Raw genomic sequence first — 21,407 nt, forward strand, 5'->3', positions numbered from 1 at the left:
TCCTAATACAAGTAAACAAGCCTTCACTTTGACTGCCCTAGTCAAACTATACAGAAGCACTTGCTCTTTAATTATTCCCTAACAGGCTAATTCCTAGCTAACTAAGAAACTCTCTTCTCCCTGTCTGAAATCCTAATCTTTTCTCTGCTAGATCAAATCCTTCTCTCTCTCTTCTGTAAGAAATGACAGCCTATTTACACTCTTCTTCAACTCCTCCCCTTGGGGCCTGAACCAATCAGGAGTTAGCTGACTCCTCCCCTTGCCTCTCTGCCTATACCATCATGTCCGCCATCCTGAGCTGCCTTCCCAACATGGAGGCCAGCTCACTGACTTCCAGGCTGTGGCCTACGCAGAAAAGGTATGAGTTCATTACAGACACCTCCAAGGTCATGTGGCCAGCATGACTGCATGGAGTGCCATTACCTTCCTGCCGGAGCGGTACCTATTAATTTACTGGCATATTTTTGTACTGCTAGGTTGGCAGAAGCTGGGGCTAACAGCAGGAGCTCACATCACTCCCCAGATTCGAACCTGCGACCTTTCAATCAGCAATTTCAGCAGCTCAGCAACCCACTGCACCACTGGGGGCTCCTTCATGGGTGTAAGCCCCATTGAATTTTATAGGCGTTGGCAATGTTCAACACTGGACCACATGGCTTCTTTTTAACCAAGAGACACTAAATTGTACTTTTTAGAGTCATATTTTGTTGTGGAATCCATACAGCACATGACAATACCATATATGCATTCTGTGGCAGTGGTATCCAAAGGTTGCCAACAATGGCCGGAAAGCTGTTGGGACTCAACACACTATCATGATACAACATTCCAATAGTAGTTGCCCTTTATCAGAGGTTGTTCAAGAGCAGTCATTCAACAGACACATACGCACAACCTCCTGTTTTCTTTCACTCAGGTGCGGAGCAAATCTGCCAGTGCACATCAAAGGCTATTGCACAATTGTGCAACTGTGAGAAACTCTGGAAATATGTGGATATACATTTCTGCCATATTAAAACAGTACAAGGTCTTCAATAGTGTCTACAAAGCTATCTACCTACCTACCTAACTGCCTACCATCTATTGTATGGACATGTTCTAGCAGCATTTTCTCCTGACGTTTCACATGCATCTGTGGCTGGCATCCCCAGAGGACCCAATGTTATTCAAGCAAGTGAAATATATATGTACTGTAACAGCTGAGTATTATTCTATATTCATAAATGTTTTTTACAATATTCCATGGGGAAAAAACATTTGCCATGCTATTTGAAAACTATTAAAATCACATCAAAATACATTTGTAAAATCAACTTAAAGTCTATAAAAGTTAAAAGACGTGTAAAACATGCCCAATAAAAAGCCACCACTGCCTTTCAACTACTTCCTATATTTATTTTCTTTCCCCTCTGCAAACAATATAAGCCTGGGGCAAAAAAAATCAATAGATCTGTTGGTTTTTGGATTAAGTTTAGGGTATCTTTTATCTATATCTTCATACATATTGAGACAAAAATATGTCCAGTGCTATTTGTCAGCCACTTAACTGGATGTGGCGAAGCACCAATGGTAGGCTAAGTTTATCTGTAGGTTGATCTAATTCTGAGGATATTGAAATTCCTATAGCTGGGGGGAGAAAGAAATTCCTTGAGGTCTGACAATACAAAATGGGCTGGTTTTGTTTTATCTGCTTACATTTCACTTTCATTTTCTTTTGTTTTCTAGTTCTGGGCATTTGGATGGAACATTTTTTATTCTATATACTCACACATCCTTTGGGTATAGAACATTTGTACAACCTGCAACACATGCAAAGCCTAATGTAGGCTGAAAAATTCGGTATAGTCCCACACATTTCCCTTTTTAAAAAATACTAGTCCATGAGGCTGAAAGTATTTTTCTAAGAAAAGGATAGACATAATGATATTTATATTAGGAGTAAGAGGAAGAGAAGCATTTCATTAACATGTTAAAACTACCCTGGTAGCCAAAAGTATTTTTCCACTAGAGTTTTTAACCTTCTGCATATGTTTGCTACCTGACTTCTTAAACTGCAGTGATCTTTTGAAATATTATTAGCTCCTCTTGTGTTTCTATCTTATTGCCATTCCCTTATTTATGATGTTCTTAAAAAATATTCCTTATAAAAAGTGTAATGTAGTTTGTCATTTTTTCCCCTGAAATAATCACAGATACCCACTAGATGGCAATGTTTGATAGCAGTGTTGAACCAGTATCACATGCAGCAATTGTTTAGGCAGTTAACAGTTGTAACACAAAGGGGGGGGGGGGGGGGGAAATAGTCATCCCTCTGTATCCATGGATGTTGCATCCATGGCTTGAATATATGTATACCCATATTTACTCGTCTAATGCACCATCAAATCTAATACACACCTAAATTTTCAAAACCCTGAAACCAAAAAAAGTATTTCCTGGCAAAATGTGTGGCGGAAAAAAATGCACTCTTTATAATTTGGTTTTTTAAAAAAGTGTGCATTGCTTTTGCTGCAGGTTTAAAATTCCTTCTTTAAAAACAAAAGTCTTAGAACACCAAAGCTTTCAACAATGGAAAAGAAAACCTTGGGGTGCATCTATGCTGTAAAATGAATCCACTTTAATTATCCTGGCTCAATGCTTTGGAGTCATGGGGGCTGCCTCACCAAACTACAAATCCCAGTCCTGCTTAGCATTGAGACATGGCAATTGAATTAGAGATGATGTCCCTCAAATAGGAACACCAGGTGCTCAGCACTAAGATTACCATATTACATGAATCTAATGCACACCCTAATTTTGGGAAGGTAATTTAGCCAAAAAAGGTGAGAATTAGATTAAAGTAAATACAGTATATAAAAAATCCCAGGAAACAAACCCTTTACTTTGCCATTTTATATAAAGGACAGCATTATACTATGCCATTGCATATAATGGAACTTCAGCTTCTATTGGTTTTTGATATCCACAGGTGTGTATGTAGTAGGGGTGGTCCTGAAATGAAGCCCCAGTGGATACCAAGGGCCCATGTACAGCAAAATAACCTACCTTGAATCCCATAAGAAAACAACAGGATTTTGCCATCTGACAGGGAAATGGGTTATACGGGGTTCTTGATTTCTATCCATGTGTCAATAGTGTTAACAGATCAGTGAAGAACAGAACACCTATCCCCGTGGTTTCAAACATGTAATAGAGAGTAATAGAGAGACAGCACAGCAAGCTAGCAGTGAGAACTCAATCTGAGAAACAGGAGCAAAATGATAGCATCAAGGCTGGACAAGGTTTTGCTTGTGTCTATTAATTACTCCTTGCAAGGTCTAAAAAAAGGTGAGGAAACATGACCTAACTAAATGTATTCTAGACACTGATAGAAATTCAATCTCGAGAAGAAGGGGTGTGTAAACATGCCAGTTGGTCTGGTCACTATAAGAAAGAGTGCCATCAAACCAATGTTTTGGAAAAATCGTTTCATGAGAATTAATAGAAAGCACTTTAAAAAGTGTGTATGTAGTGTGCATGCGAGTGCATAGTATTTTTATGTGTTTGCAAATTTATATTGTGGTACCTATTCTCATAACTGATACATGACCATTCATTCATACCCACAGGGACACACATTCTCAACCATATATATTTAAATGGAGTATCTGCATAATACATGGCATGGATACATGTGCATTTGTGAATTAATAACTGCTCTGTCAAGATGCAACCTGTGAATAAAACAGCTATCAGGCTAGGAGTGTTCTGCACACTTAACCGGCTACAAGAAGAAAAATAAAAGGGAGGAATGGGAGAAATATCCAGCTTGTTATCAAACTTTCTCCCAGATAGATAGATAGATAGATAGATAGATAGATAGATAGATAGATAGATAGATAGACAGACAGTAGATCTCCTATTTTCACAGGGGTAAGGACACAACACCCCCATGAAAGTGGAAAAACTATAACTTTTAAAACACTACTTTCACCTGATAGAACACTTCTTTAGCAATCTCTAAGCATTCCAGTGTGGCTCTATAATCAACTCCTGCTGGAAGTTGAAACATAGCAAAATTCTACAAACTCTAGGAATCTCTAGGTCTTCCAGAATAACTTTGTGGTCAACTTATTTATTTGCGGTATTTGTGTACTGCCTTTCTCAAACCCAAAGGGGACTCAGGACAGTTCACAGAATTGGCAACAATTCAATGTCATCAATAAAAACAGTATCAAACATCAAAATTGACCCTTCCAGCAGACATTGATCCTACAGCCATGCTAAAGGACCTAGAGATTCCTAGAGAGATTATATTAATGAAATCCATGAATAATCCACAAAAGTTAAACCTGCAAATGGGGAGGAGTAGTTGTATAATGTACAATCTTTATGTAATCATGTGTAATATGATTATGTTTTCAAAGAAACAGCTGTGTTAATCTCATGCAGCATCTTTCCCTCCTTCCTTCCTTTTCATATGATATGATATGGCTGCTCAAGGTTTCAGGTTTGATTTTGGGGCCCACCTCCTCCCCAATTTTGGATGGTGGAGGATATAAAAGTGTTAGCAATTAAATAAAATTAATAACAGAAGGGTTGGAATTGTCTACTCCTCCAGATCTTGCTAAACTACAATTCCCAACATCTCTGACCAGCCTAGCCAATGATGAAAAATTCTGTAATTTGCAATTCAAGACTGATACAGTTTGTAGAGTAATATATGTCATGGTTTTGCTCTTAAGTTCTGTTATTACAAAAATATTATTATTATTATTATTATTATCATCATCATCATCATTATATGCATCATTTCATGTGAGAAACATACGTTTTTATCCTTTTGCTTGCAACATAAAAGCATACGTCTAAAGTGCTGCAGACTATATTTGAAAGGAAGAAACTTGCAAAATCACCTCTGAGCATTCCTTGCCTGAGAAACCTCTATAAAAATTCAAGTAGTCACCATATGTTGACAGGCAACTTTAACTCATACAAATCCTATTGGTGGAGCTAGCTAGAGTAGACACAGTCAATGGTTCCTACAATCATGTTGATACACCAACTTTTTATTCAGTTAGTCCACTCTAGATGGGACTAACATTTGCATTTAGGTCTTAGCATTCAAACCAATTTGTATATTGAAATGCAAAATGTGATTGTGTGCGCACATGTGCAGTAATTCACAGTATCTTTACTATTATTATCATTTTATCTTGAATGAACAAATTGGATACATATAAACATTAAGTAAATCAAAGCAGTCTTGCATCTTTATCACCATGTGGCCATGAATATGACATACCAAAATGTCAACACTGGAAGGGAAAGTTGTAAAACAAAAATGTCGCATAGGGCATTTCAGTTCAGCATTGACCACTGCCAGAAGGCATGGCTGAAGCTAAACCTGGAGCTAAAGCAGGAAAATCAGGACATATAGAGGCAGTTCCCCAGAGTTTTTCAGGCACTCCTCATATGTTGTACTGTTGGATGATTTTTTGCATAAAATGGTGGGTGTAATGCAAAGAAGGGAATGTGGGTAGATATAATTAATGTACAAAGCTCTCTGAACCTCTCATTAAAATTTTCTTTCAAATAACCCATTGAAGCTGGAGACGCAATGTTTGAAACCAAATTCTTCCCACTTGCTGAGTTACGGTATATTTTGCTCAAGTTTCTTGTTCATTTTAATCTACAAATGGGATCAATTTCACTGAAAAGCTGAACAGAAAAGGGCAGCGGGACATTCTCTCATTCTTATATATTTGTTCTTGCTTCGCTGGCTCCCTTCCATGTTGCTCATGAAGTAATCCCTGTTCATGCATTAGGAATGTGCTTGAAGGTAAATGTGACAGGCGGGAAGCATGCCAGACCCACCACGGTCACTTTCACTGTCCTCCCCACATGAAGAAGGACAAAAGTTTGAAGATGAGAAACTGGCAAACATGCATGCTTTTCCAAGCAACTGAAAATCTGGATTTCTAACTATGTACAAAGTCTTCATTCAAAGCCTTCAATGGCATCTTTAGGAGGATCTGATCCACACCAGGTCACATCATCACAGAGAGTGATACCAAAATGGCTTTCTACAAAAATTGTGTGCAGTTTTTTATTTTAAAAACCCTGTTATATATTACCACAATAATGGTTATATATAATCACAGCTTAGTATATGTACTGTATTGATATCCATAGAAGGCTAAAACTCAAGGTTATGTATATACTCGAGTATAAGCCTAGTTTTTCAGCCCTTCTTTCGGGCTGAAAAAGCCCCCCTCAGCTTATACTTGGGTGAGGGTTTTTCAGTCCCACACCTTCCTGCCAGGACCCTCACCTCTCTGCACAGCAATCCAGCTCTCCTTCCTCTCCTCCTCTCTCACGCAGCGCACATCTTTCTGTCCTCCTCTCTCGGCATCAGTCTTTCCCACTTTTCCTTATTCATATACACACAGCATTTTCCCCAAAATGTATAGTTAAAATAAATCATGGTAATTATTGGAAGGATACATAAGCACATTTACATTGAAGGAGGTTAGAAAAATGGTTTAATCAGAGTTGGACAGCCTTATCTTAAATTACAGTTTTATGTAAATTTTCAAAAACATTTAACATACGGATGTCTCAATTAATGTAATTTTATTGGTATCTATTTTTATTTTGAAATTTAGCAGCAGCTGCTGCTGCATTTCCCACCCTCGGCTTATACTCAAGTCAATATGTTTTTCCAGGTTTTGTGGTAAAGTTAGGTGCCTTGGCTTATATTTGGGTCAGCTTATACTCAAGTATATACGGTAATTGATTTTTGAACCTTATAATACTTATGTGCTCTGGTCACAGATGTTATGATCTTCAATGTCCTAGCTGCCTGCTTCCATCCATAGCAACACCTGCATGGGGCCATAGCAACAACTCTTCAGCCCTGCTGCCTTACAACTCCTGGGCAGAGCACCTCCATGGCCCCACAGCCTCACGGCGAGAGTACTTCAGTGGCCTAGCTGCCCATTGCCATCCATAGCAACACCTGCACGAGGCCATAGCAACACCTGTTCAGTCCTGCTGCCTTACAACTCCTGGGCAGGGTGCCTCCATGCCCCCCACAGTCTCGCGGCAAGATTACTTCAATGGCCTAGCTGCCCACTGCCAGCCAAAGCAACACCTGTGTGGGGCCATAGCAACCCCTCTTTGGCCCTGCTGCCTTACAACTCCTGGGCAGGACACCTCCATGGCCCCACAGCCTCACAGCAAGAGTACTTCAGTGGCCTAGCTGCCCATTGCCGTCCATAGCAACACCTGCACGGGGCCATAGCAACACCTGTTCAGTCCTGCTGCCTTACAACTCCTGGGCAGGGTGCCTCCATGCCCCCCCACAGACTCGCGGCAAGATTACTTCAACGGCCTAGCTGCCCGCTACCAACCAAAGCAACACCTGCATGGGGCCACAGCAACCCCTCTTTGGCCCTGCTGTGTTACAACTCCTGGGCAGGATACCTCCACAGCCCCACAGCCTCACAGCAAGAGTACTTCAATAGCCTAGCTGCCCACTGCCAGCCATAGCAACACCTGCACGGGGCCATAGCAACACCTCTTTGGCCCTGCTGTCTTACAACTCCTGGGCAGGGTGCCTCCACGGCCCTAAAACCTCTTGATGAAAGTACTTAAATGGCATAGCTGCCAGCTGCTGGCTATAGCAACACCTGCACAGGGCCATAGCAACACCTCTTCACCTTGCTGCATTACACCTCCACGGCCCCCACAGCCTCGTGGCGAAAGCACTTCAACGACCTAGCTGCCCACAGCCAGCCATAGCAGCACCTCTTTGGCTCTGCTGCCTTACAACTCCTGGCCAAGGTGCCTCCACAGCCGGACATACTCATGGCAAGAGTACTTCAACAACCTGGCTGCCCGGCCATAGCAACTGCTATTGAATGACTCCTTTCAGCGAAGCAAGAACAAATATATAAGAATGAGAGAATGTCCCGCTGCCCTTTTCTGTTCAGCTTTTCAGTGAAATTGATCCCATTTGTAGATTAAAATGAACAAGAAACTTGAGCAAAATATACCGTAACTCAGCAAGTGGGAAGAATTTGGTTTCAAACATTGCGTCTCCAGCTTCAATGGGTTATTTGAAAGAAAATTTATTATATAAAATCAAGACCAGAATGAAGTCCAAAGAAAATAGCACACAAATCAGAAAAAAAGTATAACTTATAAGCCACTCTGAGTTCCCTTCGGGGTGAAAGGGGCAGCATATAAATGTAGTAAATAAATAAATAAATATAATGACCAATAAATTACCCTTGCTCTTCACATAGTTATTTTCATTGTCACTCTTAACATTAGAATAGCATCCTAGTTTTTAACTGTATTCAGACATTCATATAACTGAATCAGATAGCAGAAATCGGGCACTGCCTATTCCATGTTCATCTTCAGCAATATTTTTGCAATGTGTTTCCTTATACAAAGATTTAAATCTTTTCAGTAAATTTAAATGTTATATTATGAGCTGCCATTACTTTCTAGATAAGAACAACTTGTCATTGCTATCATTTGATACAATCTTTGTTAGATCCATAACCCGAGTATGATGTTTTAGAAATTTTGCCTAGAATCTGGTTTGTAATCAATGATTGGGAGTTCTCATTCATTTATTGTCCCTAAAAGTAAAATCTGTACAGTAGTCCTGAGTTGGGTATGAAGCCTTTGAAGCATCTTTGATTAAAATTACTCCATTGCCTATCTTTTGCATTCATTTTTGTAAATGTGACTTTTTAAAACCCTTCATTTAGTCCAATTGATATGTAGCAGTACTTTTTCAGATTTTGATGGAGAATGAGCATCAGGCCCCAATGCTTTCAATTTCAGGAACATGCCATGCTTTTACATTTAATAAAAGCTAGAACAAGATTTTATTTGCTCAATTAATTTTCAGCTTCTTTTCACTCTTTCCACCCTCAAGACATTGCTAATTAATTGAACAGAAACTAAACAAGAAACCAAATGCTGCAGCTGAACCAGACCTTGCACAGGTTGCATTTCCGATGACAGCTCCAGTCCAAAAATTAATATCTCTAAGCCTTTTGCTGAATTATTATATGATATTGCTAATTTCTGGCTCTTTTTGTCTTTGTTTTTTCTCTCTAACATCCTTGTCTTGTGAATCCTGCTCCCATTTGGAAACTAGCATTCATTTTGACTGGAAGAGTTCAGCACCCAAATTGGAAACCTGTGCCTACTAATTATTTAATATTGTTAGTATTGTTAGTGAATTACATTTAGAAATCTTCTTGGCCAAAGAGTGTTGGTACGTCACCAACACTACAACTCCTAGGTTTCCATAACATTGAACTAAAGTGATGTCAAACTGCATTAATTTTAAGGTATAGATGCACCCTAGGAGCAAATCAGGTACATACTCCTACTTAGCCTAGTGCACCTCACAAGTTGTGAGACTACCAATAATGTCATTGTTGTGAGAATACCATGCATTTCCTCTCCACCCAGTTTGATAAACAGGAAAAGTACAAATCATCTGTTTCAACACAGCCTTGTTCTACAATTGCTAAGGAGAAGGCTTGGGTATAGAATACGAAAGAGGTTCCTGCTGAAACTGAATATAGTTTTGAAAAGTTAATGTTGACTGTAGTTCCCAGACTTTTGGCAATAGAGGTTGAGAAATCCTAGAAAATTTTAAAAGTATATTTTCCAAACTCTGGCTCCTAAGATATTCTGCATGAGCATTTTAGCCTATACTGAATTAAACAGGCAAGGTCATTTCTTGGAGTGATCTCCTAACTTCTCCCCCACTTCTTCTTCCCCTAAGTGAAAATAAGCAGGAGAGACTGTAGACATTTCATCATTAATCATGGGCCTAGGAGAGCGGACTTGTTCCTAACGACCATCACAGGACTGTCCCATGTTGCTCCACTTCACTGTGGGGCATAAGGAAGCCACCACCTCACAACCTGTATCACTGGACTCCTCCAGCAGCTGATCCCATGAAGGAAGAATGGAGCACGCAGCTTCCACCCATGAAAATCAGTGGAACCAGTATTGTTGCATTGTTGCAGTGGTGGTGGTATGCCGGTTCCACCCTCCTTCACCCATGGAGCCAGCGATACATTGTCTGATAGGAGCCAATTAGCTCCATGGGTGACTGAGGCTAGATCGGTGTTTGCCGCCAATTTTAGCCTTGTATGATGAGATTGTTATACTTAACATTGCATTCACATCTATGATATCTTTTTTCTGAGAGAAACACATAAATAAAAAATGGTGGAAACATTCTGAACTGTTTTGGCATGGTCAAGTGCTGTCAGCAGTTGAAATGACATGCCCACCTTTTCTGGGATATTCTCCAACATCTGTACTTGAACATCATAGTTTGTTTTCAGTTTCAGTACAGATTGAACAAAATTCTTCAATACCAAACTGCAAAAACAACAGCTAGAGTTTGTGAAAATTTATTTTTATTTATTTATTTATTACTGGTGCTTTTACCCCACCCTTCTCAACCCCCGGAGGGGGACTCAGGGCGGCTTACACGAAAGGCAGAATTCGATGCCTATACATAATAATACATAGTATACAAAATATAAAATATAAAAGAACGATATACAAATTGTAATTAAAACGATTGTCACAATAAAACATCAGCATTAGTACCTAGACATTGTATAAACATCATATAAACATCATATAAAAACCATTCTTATAGTCAGCGTTTTGTTTCCAGAGTTCCACATAACCAATCCGTTAGTCATTTCTTAGCCATCAGTAGAGTTCCTCTTTATTTACCCGCTTGTCCAAATGCCTGGTCCCAGATCCATGTTTTTAGTTTTTTCCTGAAAGAAAGGAGCGTAGTTGCCGATCTAATTTCCCCGGGGAGAGAATTCCATAGGCGGGGGACCACCACCGAGAAGGCCCTGCTCCCCGTCCCCGCCAATCTCACCTGTGATAAAGGTGGGGTCGAGAGCAGGACCTCCCCAGAGGATCTTAGGCTCCGGGATCTTAGGCTCCGGGGTGGGACGTAGAGGGAGATCCGTTCGGATAGATACACTGGGCCGGAACCTGAAATGACACAGTAGTTTTCAAAACTGAAGCTAAGAAGAATTGCTAATATCTCCTCCACTTCTCAGCTTTCTAAAATGTCCCTTCCTCTTAGCACACTAGATTGGAGCATCAGAAGTATGTCATCAGGAGAAATATGCCAGCATATTGGCTGACTACTTTGATGTTTGTAGGGTGATTAATCTACTTCAAATTTTAGTGTGACATGAACCTTAAAGGATATGTATAAGGTGCTGAACCTAATTTAGGAGTAGACTTCAACATAGCCCATTGAAGAGCACCATTATAATTTTTACTAAAACCTGGAGCTGATTCTTTATCCCACCTGTGACTTCAGACCTGTACATAAGAATGAATATGCATAGTAGTATGTAGATAAGTATATTGATAATGAATAGAATAGTTCTGAGTAGGTAATTTTCTGAGCCTCAAAGTCCCTTGAGAAATTGCCAAAAAACTTTCTGTACAAGTATGTATTAAGAATTTAGACAATTTCCAGGTTAGACCAAGGTAAATTGAAGATTATCAGTCCATGTGTAAATATCAGCTACAAGTACAAGATGACCTCATATGTGCAGTACTGCTATCAGAAGTTTCACATATATGCATCCAACAAAAGATGCCTTTTCTAGGAATATTCTAGGTCCTCCAGAATGGCTCTATGGTAACTTTCAGTAGTAGTCATATTCTTTTTATAGGGTTTTCTATTGACCAGTTTCCTATTTCCACAATAAGTTCAGGAATGTGTCCCCTATGGACACAGGGGTTGTACTGTATGTGTTAAGGAGACAAAATCACTAAATTCTATCCATTTATTGATAAGAATGCAGGATATAAAGAAAAGCTACCTTGGAACTTCCTTTATTCATTTAAAAAACTTGAAAAATGTCATGAAGTTTTGTTTTTCTGTGATCCACAAAACAAAATTTATGCAAGAAAACTAAATCTCTATAGAAGCGTGTGCTGCTCTAAACATTGATATCAATGTGAAAGTTGTTCCTCAGCTGAATAAACATTACTTGGAGGTGGGGTCATCTTCTCTCCATGTTTTTTTATAGTTACGCTTCCTAATTGTCCTGTTGCTACCTCATGCACCAGAAATCCAAGAAAGCTGACATGGTGAAGTTATATACGGCTTTGCGGTGACCTCTATGCAATGAGGATGCGTATCTGTCCAATAAAGCCACAGACAAAATGACAGTGACAGCTGCCTTGTGGCATTCAATTTGAATGGAAGATGTTTGTTCAGAAGTGTCAGTAGCAAGTGTGTCATCACGGCATATAGCAACAAGGAAAACATCTTCAAGTCCCATCCTGGAGAAATGAAACTTCTTTCAGCAGCTGCAGAGGCTCCCTGGGAGGAAAGATGGTCCTCAAGGTCTTTGCACATCTTCCTGGGCTGATCTTGTTTTATGACTTGTTTGAAAACTGAAGCCTTTTGCCAGGTGTTAATTATAGGAGGCAACAAAAACACAGCTTCAAATAGCAGAAGCAGCAAAGCTGGAGGTTTTATGGGTGGAAAGAACTCCAAGGGCCAAGGCAAGAAGAGCATGATGCTGCTGAAGAGAAGCCAGAAGCTACCTCTATGGGAAGAAACTCTTCTCTCTGGAAAAGACCCAAGGACACTACTAAAGTGTGGACTGCAGTATGTCAGTTTGAGCCTCATAATGAAGGGTATGACAAGGGTTCCTGACTTTCTTTGGGGATTGCCACAGGTCCAGAAACTGAATCTCTCACATAACCAACTGGTGATTCTTCCTCCTGCATTGGGTACACTTGACAGACTGGTAGTGCTGAACTTGTGTGGAAATCGTATGAAATCTCTGCCAAAAGAGATTGGGCTGCTCAGGAACCTGAAGATCTTATTTGTCAATATGAACTGTTTGACTGAACTACCAGCAGAAATTGGACACTGCAAGAAACTGGAAGTTCTGAGCCTCTCGCACAACCGTATCTCTCATCTCCCGCCAAGCATCACCGAACTAATAAACCTGAGGAAGCTGAACCTTAGCAACAATCGGTTCATTTACATTCCTCTAAGTGTTTTTGCATTGAGAAACTTAGATTTTTTACACGTAGGCTGCAACAAACTTGAAAACATTGGAGACAGTATCCAATTTCTAGTCAACTTACAGATCTTCATTGCTGACTATAATAACATTCGTGCCTTGCCAAGGTCTATCTGCTCAGTTGCGGCTCTTGAACTCTTAAATGTTGATTACAATTGTATCCAGACTCTTCCAGATGAACTTTATTTGCTGCGCAGACTGCCCAAAATTGCTTGGAATCCAATGGATAAGGGCTTCCATATTTCGCATAATCCTTTGTCCAAACCACTGCCGCAGATCATAGAAGGAGGACTGGATGCACTCTACAGCTATCTCAGAGATAAAAATCAGCTGCCATAAACATGGGCTTCATTTGGGATAGTGGTGGTTGCCATGTTTCCTCAGTTGTGGTTTTTAATTTTTCTGACCAGTGAACTTCACTGTGCAAATCAGAAGCTGGAATACAGTTGCAATAAAGTTTACCTGAAAGCAAGTACATTTATCCAGGCTGTGCAAAGAATGTATTTCTCAAAGAAATATGTATCCTTTGTTGGGAGATGTGATTGAAGTGTTTATCTTTATTGTGTCAAGACTTGTAAGCAGATTAATGTAATAAAAAGCCAATTGTATTTTTAAAGTCTTTCTATATGTCAGGCTTTAATAATGCTAATTTCAAAAAGGTAGACTTTTTGTGATGTAATGGCCTTGTGAAATTCAGTGACAGTTTCAATTTCTGTTCAGCTTGCAGCTCAGTGGGGTGGAAGGATCATGCTAAAATGCTTACAGCATGAAAGCGTACATCTACCTTAGGAAAATATGTTATTTAGCATCCAATCAGGAAGATGATTTGCTGCTAGGCCAGAATTTGTGCTACTTATCACTTACCATTTCTCAATGTAACTAATTTCCAGTGAGTGAGATCCCTGAAACTAGCTAGCGGAAACTTTCCTATTAAACATTGCAAATTGAGTTCTAGGAGAAATGTCCAGAATGGAAAATTGACAAATATCACATCTTAAAAAGAATTTATGCCATTAGTTTCTCAAAATCCTGTAGTAGTAACTAAATAAGTTACATGATATGCTATTACCTGGTAGTAAATGCTATGTGGAGTTCGTTAGTTACACGAGATACGAGAAGTGAGGTCATGCTTCCAAATTATGATTGCATGATTAAGAAGCAGCTAATTATACTCCAAGACAACTGTATTAATTTTGCACAATGCTTCCACACTTCTCCGCAATCTGAACAGATCTTTTGACATTAGAGAACAAAGGCATAAACCTTGCATCCTTTGGATCCTGAATTTTTGCACATTCCCATTAATTCCAGCAGGTCTTGTGAGTTCTCCACTTCCCCAGGATTTTCTTTCAGAGAATACATGTCAGGACTCTCTTTCAGTGAGTTTAAAATGCTTTCTTCTAAACCAAATATTTATTTCCCTTAGCTGTAAGCACAGGCAGGTACTATTATATGAGCCCTATGTCACGTTCTCTTTGTATAAATATTCTCCCTGGAGGTTTTCTCTTGAAATATAAGTAGGTGGTGTTAGGAGATACTGTAAAATACTTTCCTAATTTACTTTATTATAAAATCCTAAAACCTTATATCTGCAACCTTTTGGATGAAACAGGAAGATTGGTGAAACAGAAACAGAAAAAGAAAGAAAGTCTGAGTCCATTTCTATTTTTCATTACACCAAATCGACTCATCTGGGAAAGGCATGAATGTGAATAATAATAATATTATTATTATAAGGGGAAATGTGTGACACATGCATTGGAAAGTTTTCAGTTTTATAATAATTCTTTTCACTATACGCATGTAACTTGTAGTCATTATACATTAAACTGCAAGCACTGGAATGAATGTTAAAAATCCTGACAGCTATTTAATAGAATAAAATAAAATCTTCACTTCAGAAACAGGAATTTGGAGCTGTGAAGTGCACTTTTAAAACAGTGCAGTCAGCATCTTCTGCAGTTTCTGTACGCAAGATGTAACGAGGCAGAACGGGGATATTGCCTGAGAATTGTGTGCTAATGGAATACCTCAAAAGTGAGCAGGCTCCCAGATTGGAGAGGATGTAAACTTGATTTGTATCTCACTTGAAGCTATTTGTGAAAAGAAAATTCGGGAGTCCTAAATCCACATCTTCAGCAGTTTCAACTTCAATGAATTCAATTAGGAAAAAAGGAGGCAGCATATGAATTAAGGAGCAGTATCTACAAAATTAATAAAAACAACAAACCTGTAATGTAATTAATCAAGTGAGACTGCAACCTGCACACAATTCATTGCACTGCCATCTTGATACCTACTTAAAATAAATTCAGAAGGTGTCATCACCATAGTTGAAAAATTTTGCTGTAAATTTAATGCACAATTCAATAGGATTATGCATGTAAAATACAATTCCTTTCAAAGGCAGTGTTTAATCATATGCTTAATTGGTAGACTGAAATAATTTTGATTTTGGGTTGTTGCAGGTTTTTCGAGCTATATGACCATGTTCTAAAAGAATTCTCTCCTGATGTTTTGCCTGCATTTATGGCAGGCATCCTTGGATACCTCACCTTTTACAAAACATCAAGCTTTCAAATTGTGGCCCAGCCCTATACTGAATTAAGTAATGATTACTGTGCAATTAATATAATAGTTTATTTTTTATTTGCTTTCTCCCAATATGGGACCCAGAGCAGGCTGTTAACAATAAGTTAGTACAACTATGATGTCATTCACTTGAAAGATTGAGAGCTTTGGCAGAGATTCCTATCAGTATGATTTGCACTTTTGCAGAAGCCAGGACCAGTCTATGTAATGCAAAAGTTGCTGGTTGTTGAAACTAGTTGAGTATTCCTTATCTGGATTTTCAAATTCTGAAGTGCTCCAAAATCTGAAATTGCCCACATGTGTGGCTGAGACAGTAACATCTTTGGTTTTGGGTGCTTCAATGAGCTCAGATGTTGTTAAATGTACAAAATCACTACAAATATTTTATAAAATTAATTTCAGGCTATATGTAGAAGATATAAATGAAACATAAATGAATTGCATATTTAGACATTTGTCCATTTCTAAGCTATCCCATTATGTACATATATATATATATATATATATATATATATATATATATATATAACCCAGTTCTGGTCCCAAGGATTTTGGATAAGGAATACTCAACCTGTTCTATCAATATTCCCAGGTGCATGCTTTTTTTCTGGGGAGAATCATTCAGATACAGACAAGCTGGAGGCAATGAGGCGGTGTGACAAAAACTCAGAATATGACAGAACACAAGTTAGAACTCATTTAGAGCCTGCACACTGATAATGATAGTGGAGGGAAGAGGAATAATTTTACACCACAATCATGTCCTTGCAGTATTTCATCGGGTTCAAGGCCATCATCCTTGCTGGCAGGAAGATTTAAAGTTGTAGAAATGAGTCACTGTTTTTAATCAGCAGTGGATAGAATATGGTACAGTTGTTACCCAGCTCATCTGACCTCTTTCAGGGGCGAGCACATTGTAATCCTTTTGAAGAAGAAAAAGGTTTTTCTTGGGATGTTATTATATCTGGCCTAGAGTCTGGCTAGGTGGCCTTTGTGACAAGAATAATTTTCTGCCAGCTAAGTGTGGTACTCCATTTATAACACACATAACTGTGGTCAGGCTTTCAATGCCCTGCTGAAATCCCATTTGCAGGGAATGTAACAACAAGGAGGCAAATAACAATAAGGTGTTGAGATGAATGCATCAAAACTCACTCGTTTTCAAAAATTGTTTCTAGGCCATTTGTCAGCATTCTTCATGTATACAGAATCAAACCCAACTAGCATTAGAACTTGAGTAAATACCTCCAAGGCATCAAAATCAGTCTAATTTTGGAAGTAAAAAAGTATCAAGCCTGATTAGTACTTGGAAGGTTGTATTGAAAATAAAGAAAAGGCAAGTCGCAGGAGTATTCATTGACCCAACAGGTGACTTGGAACCTCATCACATTGATGAGGTCCTGTGTTCTGATTCACCAGTGGTAAATCAGTGGGGCAGCAAAGCAATCCCTGCTACCACCTTACTGGCAGCGACACTCCTCCATCACATGTGGGGAAGCATCACCATGTGGAGATGCGGGTGGTGATGGCTGACAGGGAGCTTTGGCATGGGCTGGTCCCATGAGGTCACAAAGATGAGGTCACAAAGAGTCGGAAGCGACTAAACAAATATACAACAACAACAACAACAACAACAACAACAACAACAACAAGAGTGGTAGAGTCTCATCTGGAGATCTTTAAGCAGAGACTGGATGGCATTTGCTGGGGGTGCTTTGGCTGTGTTTTCCTGCATGGCAAGAAGTTAGACTGGATCTTCTTTATAGTCTCTTCCAACTCTGATTTCCCCTCTCACCAGTGGATAAGTTGCAGTCAGTGATAGGGCATTTCAAATGTGGAAGCTAGCCTTCACACCAAGACTATTTTCTTTTTTAGCACCAGGAAATGCCCTAAAGCTATCAGATCTTTGAAGCAAAGCAAAGTCAACCCTGGTTAGTACTTGGATGGAAAGCACCAATGAATACCAGGTGCTGTAGGCTATATTCTGGAGAAAGGATCTAGCAAAACTACCCCTAAGTTTTCCTTGCCTAAGAAAATCAAGAGATGTCACAATTTGACACACAAATTGAAGGCACATACATACATGTTTCAAATACAGTAAGTCCTTTTAACAAGTTCAGTCCTTTTAAATCTATTAACTTAACAAGTGCATATAAGTATTAACTGAAGTGTGCTGCAAATTATGTCCTGCTCCTGATGTTTGATTTTTTTTTTAAAAAAGTGGCTTTTAAATATTTTCAGGTTTGTTCGACAACAATTAAATTTTAAACAGCCTCCCCACCCCACACACACAGACACACATCATATACAAGCTCTAATTTCAAGGATGGAAATGGTAGTTGAAACACCTTTCCTGAATACCTTACGGTTGGTAATTATACAAATTTCCAATATTGAACTACATTAAACACCTGTGCTATTAATCACCTGGAAAAATCTGTTCATCAGTAAATAAGGGTTAGACTCTGGCATTTCTGTGTGATTTGATTGTGATAGTTCCACATTTATGTGTCAGTTTAGAGAGAAATTGGCACTGTAGGCATATTTAGGGTGTTGTTTTGCGAGGTGGAAAACAGCAGATGGTCTAAGGACAAATTTCCAGACAGAAGATGAACATTAAGAAAAATCAAAACAGTGAGATGGGGGTATGCAGAAGGGAATAGAATATAAAGTGAAACGCATGCATTTTGAAAGTGATAATGGTGCTGAATAACAATGGTAATTTCCTTGTTCCAATAAAACAATTTAACTACATTAAGCACTTAAATAGAAACTACCATGTAAAAGTGGGGAGAAGCAGGAGAGACTTACACCTGTTTACAATTCCCTCAAAATAAGATTAGAGTCATCCGAACTGACATGTGTAGGATTGTGCTTTAAAAGACAGGCCAAACAATGGAAATGAAAAGGTCTACAACATTTACATGAAGGCATATCATTCCTTCAGAATATCAGCAGCGATTTGGTTCTTTCTTCGATTCACTGTGCATCTACATTGTAGAATGAGTGCAGTTTTGTTGTTGAAGCATGATAATACCCCCCACCCCACCCCGCAAATAAATATATAGTTTGCCAAGGGCTTTATAAAGAATATATTATTTTATTATTATTCTTTTCTAAGACTTTTTCAAATTTTCACTATTTTGAAGCACTGGAGGTTAGGAATAGACAAGTGGCAGTAGTTCCCCACAAAGACTTTATAATTCCAACCCTTTAATAAAATGTATCTGTTTTTTCTAACCTTCTGCCTTAACTTGTATCTTTTTATATAGTATCTATTTTATCATATAAAATGTAGCAAGGCATAGCCCTGAGATCTTGTAACCCTGCTGAGGCATTTCACGAGCAAGAAAGGTTTTTATTTTATTTATTTGCTATATTTGTATACCGCCGTTTCTCAGCCTAGCCGGCGACTCAACGCGGTTTACAACATAGTATAACAATCCACAGTATACAATTAAAAGCATAAAAAACATAAAAACACAATTCATACATCAATACCAATCCAGTTCGACTCTTAACTAAAAAACGTGATCCAGTTCGTCATCCATATTGCCAGTCCTTTAGTCAGTCACCATTCGTTGCATTGGGTTAACCAAATGCCTGCTTAAACATCCAGGTCTTCAATCTTCTTCGAAATGCCATCAATGAAGGGGCTGATCTTACCTCCAAGGGCAGGGCGTTCCATAGCCGCGGGGCCACCACAGAAAAGGCCCTGTCTCTCGTACCCGCCAGCCGCACCTGTGAAGCAGGCGGGATAGAGAGCAGGGCCTCCCCAGAAGATCTTAGGGTCCTGGCGGGCTGATAGGCCGAGATACGTTCGGATAGGTAAGTTGGGCCAGAACCGTTTAGGGCTTTAAAGGCCAACGCCAGCACTTTGAATTGAGCCCGGTAGCAGATCGGCAGCCAGTGGAGCTGGTGCAGCAGAGGAGTTGTATGCTCCCTGCGCTCCGCTCCCGTTAGTATCATGGCTGCCACACGTTGGACTAATTGGAGCTTCCGGGCCGTCTTCAAAGGCAGCCCCACGTAGAGAGCGTTGCAGTAGTCCAAACGGGATGTAACCAGAGCGTGGACTACCGTGGCCAAGTCAGACTTCCCAAGGTACGGGCGCAGTTGGCGCACGAGTTTTAACTGTGCGAATGCTCCCCTGGTCACCGCCGAAACCTGGGGCTCCAGGCTCAGCGATGAGTCCAGGATCACACCCAAACTGCGAACCTGCGTCTTCGGGGGGAGTGCGACCCCATCCAACACAGGCTGTAACCCTATACCCTGTTCGGCCTTGCGACTGACCAGGAGTACCTCTGTCTTGTCTGGATTCAATTTCAATTTGTTCGCCCCCATCCAGACCGTCACAGCGGCCAGGCACCGGTTCAGGACCTCGACAGCCTCCTTAGTAGCAGGTGGAAAGGAGTGACAGAGTTGGACATCATCCGCGTACAGATGGCATCGCACTCCGAAACTCCGGATGATCTCACCCACCGGCTTCATGTAGATGTTAAACAACATGGGAGACAATATTGAGCCCTGAGGAACCCCACAAGACAAAGGTTGTGGGGTTGAACAGGAGTCTCCCAGCAACACCTTCTGAGACCGACCCTCGAGGAATGAGCGGAGCCACTGTAAAACAGTTCCTCCAAGACCCAATCCCGCGAGGCGTCCCAGAAGGATACCGTGGTCGACGGTATCGAAGGCCGCTGAGAGGTCCAGAAGCACCAACAGGGACAAACTCCCCCTGTCGAGCTCCCGGCGCAGATCATCCACTAAGGCGACCAAGGCTGTCTCAGTACCATGCCCCGGCCTGAAGCCAGACTGTGCCGGATCCAGATAATCCGTGTCTACCAAGAATGCCTGGAGTTGTGAGGCCACCACACGTTCCAGGACTTTGCCCAAAAAGGGGAGATTGGAAACAGGCCGGAAGTTGACGAATTGAGTGGGGTCCAGTGATGGTTTTTTCAACAGCGGTTTTATTACAGCTTGCTTTAAGCTGGCTGGAAATATGCCTTCCCGAAGGGAGGCATTAACCACCACCTTCACCCACTCGGCCAATCCCCCTCTGGCCTCCTTCAGAAGCCAGGATGGGCAGGGGTCTAGGATGCATGTGGTAGCTCTCATTCCTCCAAGCACCTTGTCCACATCCTCGGATTGAACTAATTGAAATGAATCCATCAAAACCGGACAAGCAGATGCTCGTGTTACATCCTCAGAGACTGCCGTTAATATGGTGTCCAGACCAGAGCGGATCAAGGCGACTTTGTCTGCAAAGAACTGAGCAAAAGCTTCACAGCAAGCTGCCGAGTCATCAGGGCACCCATCCTGAATGGTGGGTTTTAACAGGCCTCTGACAACTCGGAACAGTTCAGCCAGACGGTTCTTTGCAGACGCAATAGTGGCCGCAAAGAAGGTCTTCTTTGCGGCTTTTATTGCCGCGGCATATGCCCTTAAAAAGGACATAAACCGTGTTCGATTTGGCTCGCTCGGATTCGAACGCCACACGCTCTCTAGTTCCCTCTTCTTTCGCTTCAACGCTGCCAGCTCCTCAGTGAACCAAGGAGCTGGTTTAGCTCGGCTACTTGAGAGGGGACGTTCTGGAGCGATCGTGTTTATTGCCCTAGTCATCTCCCCATTCCAGAGAGCGACCAGGGCATCAACAGGATCACCAACCGAGGCGGCGGGAAATTCCCCAAGAGCCGTCAGGAA

At 40.5% G+C, this 21,407-nt stretch overlaps 1 protein-coding gene across 1 annotated transcript; it reads left to right on the plus strand.

Annotated features, from left to right (window-relative positions):
* The first annotated feature begins 12,305 nt into the window (after positions 1-12,305).
* Positions 12,306-13,737, plus strand: LRRC30 (leucine rich repeat containing 30). Its single transcript, XM_067467037.1, has one exon. The coding sequence runs from the start codon at positions 12,462-12,464 to the stop codon at positions 13,455-13,457; it is 996 nt and encodes a 331-aa protein (XP_067323138.1). The 5' UTR covers positions 12,306-12,461; the 3' UTR covers positions 13,458-13,737.
* Positions 13,738-21,407: the final 7,670 nt, after the last annotated feature.

Source organism: Anolis sagrei, chromosome 4 (assembly GCF_037176765.1).
Source record: "Anolis sagrei isolate rAnoSag1 chromosome 4, rAnoSag1.mat, whole genome shotgun sequence".
Taxonomy (NCBI): domain Eukaryota; kingdom Metazoa; phylum Chordata; class Lepidosauria; order Squamata; family Dactyloidae; genus Anolis; species Anolis sagrei.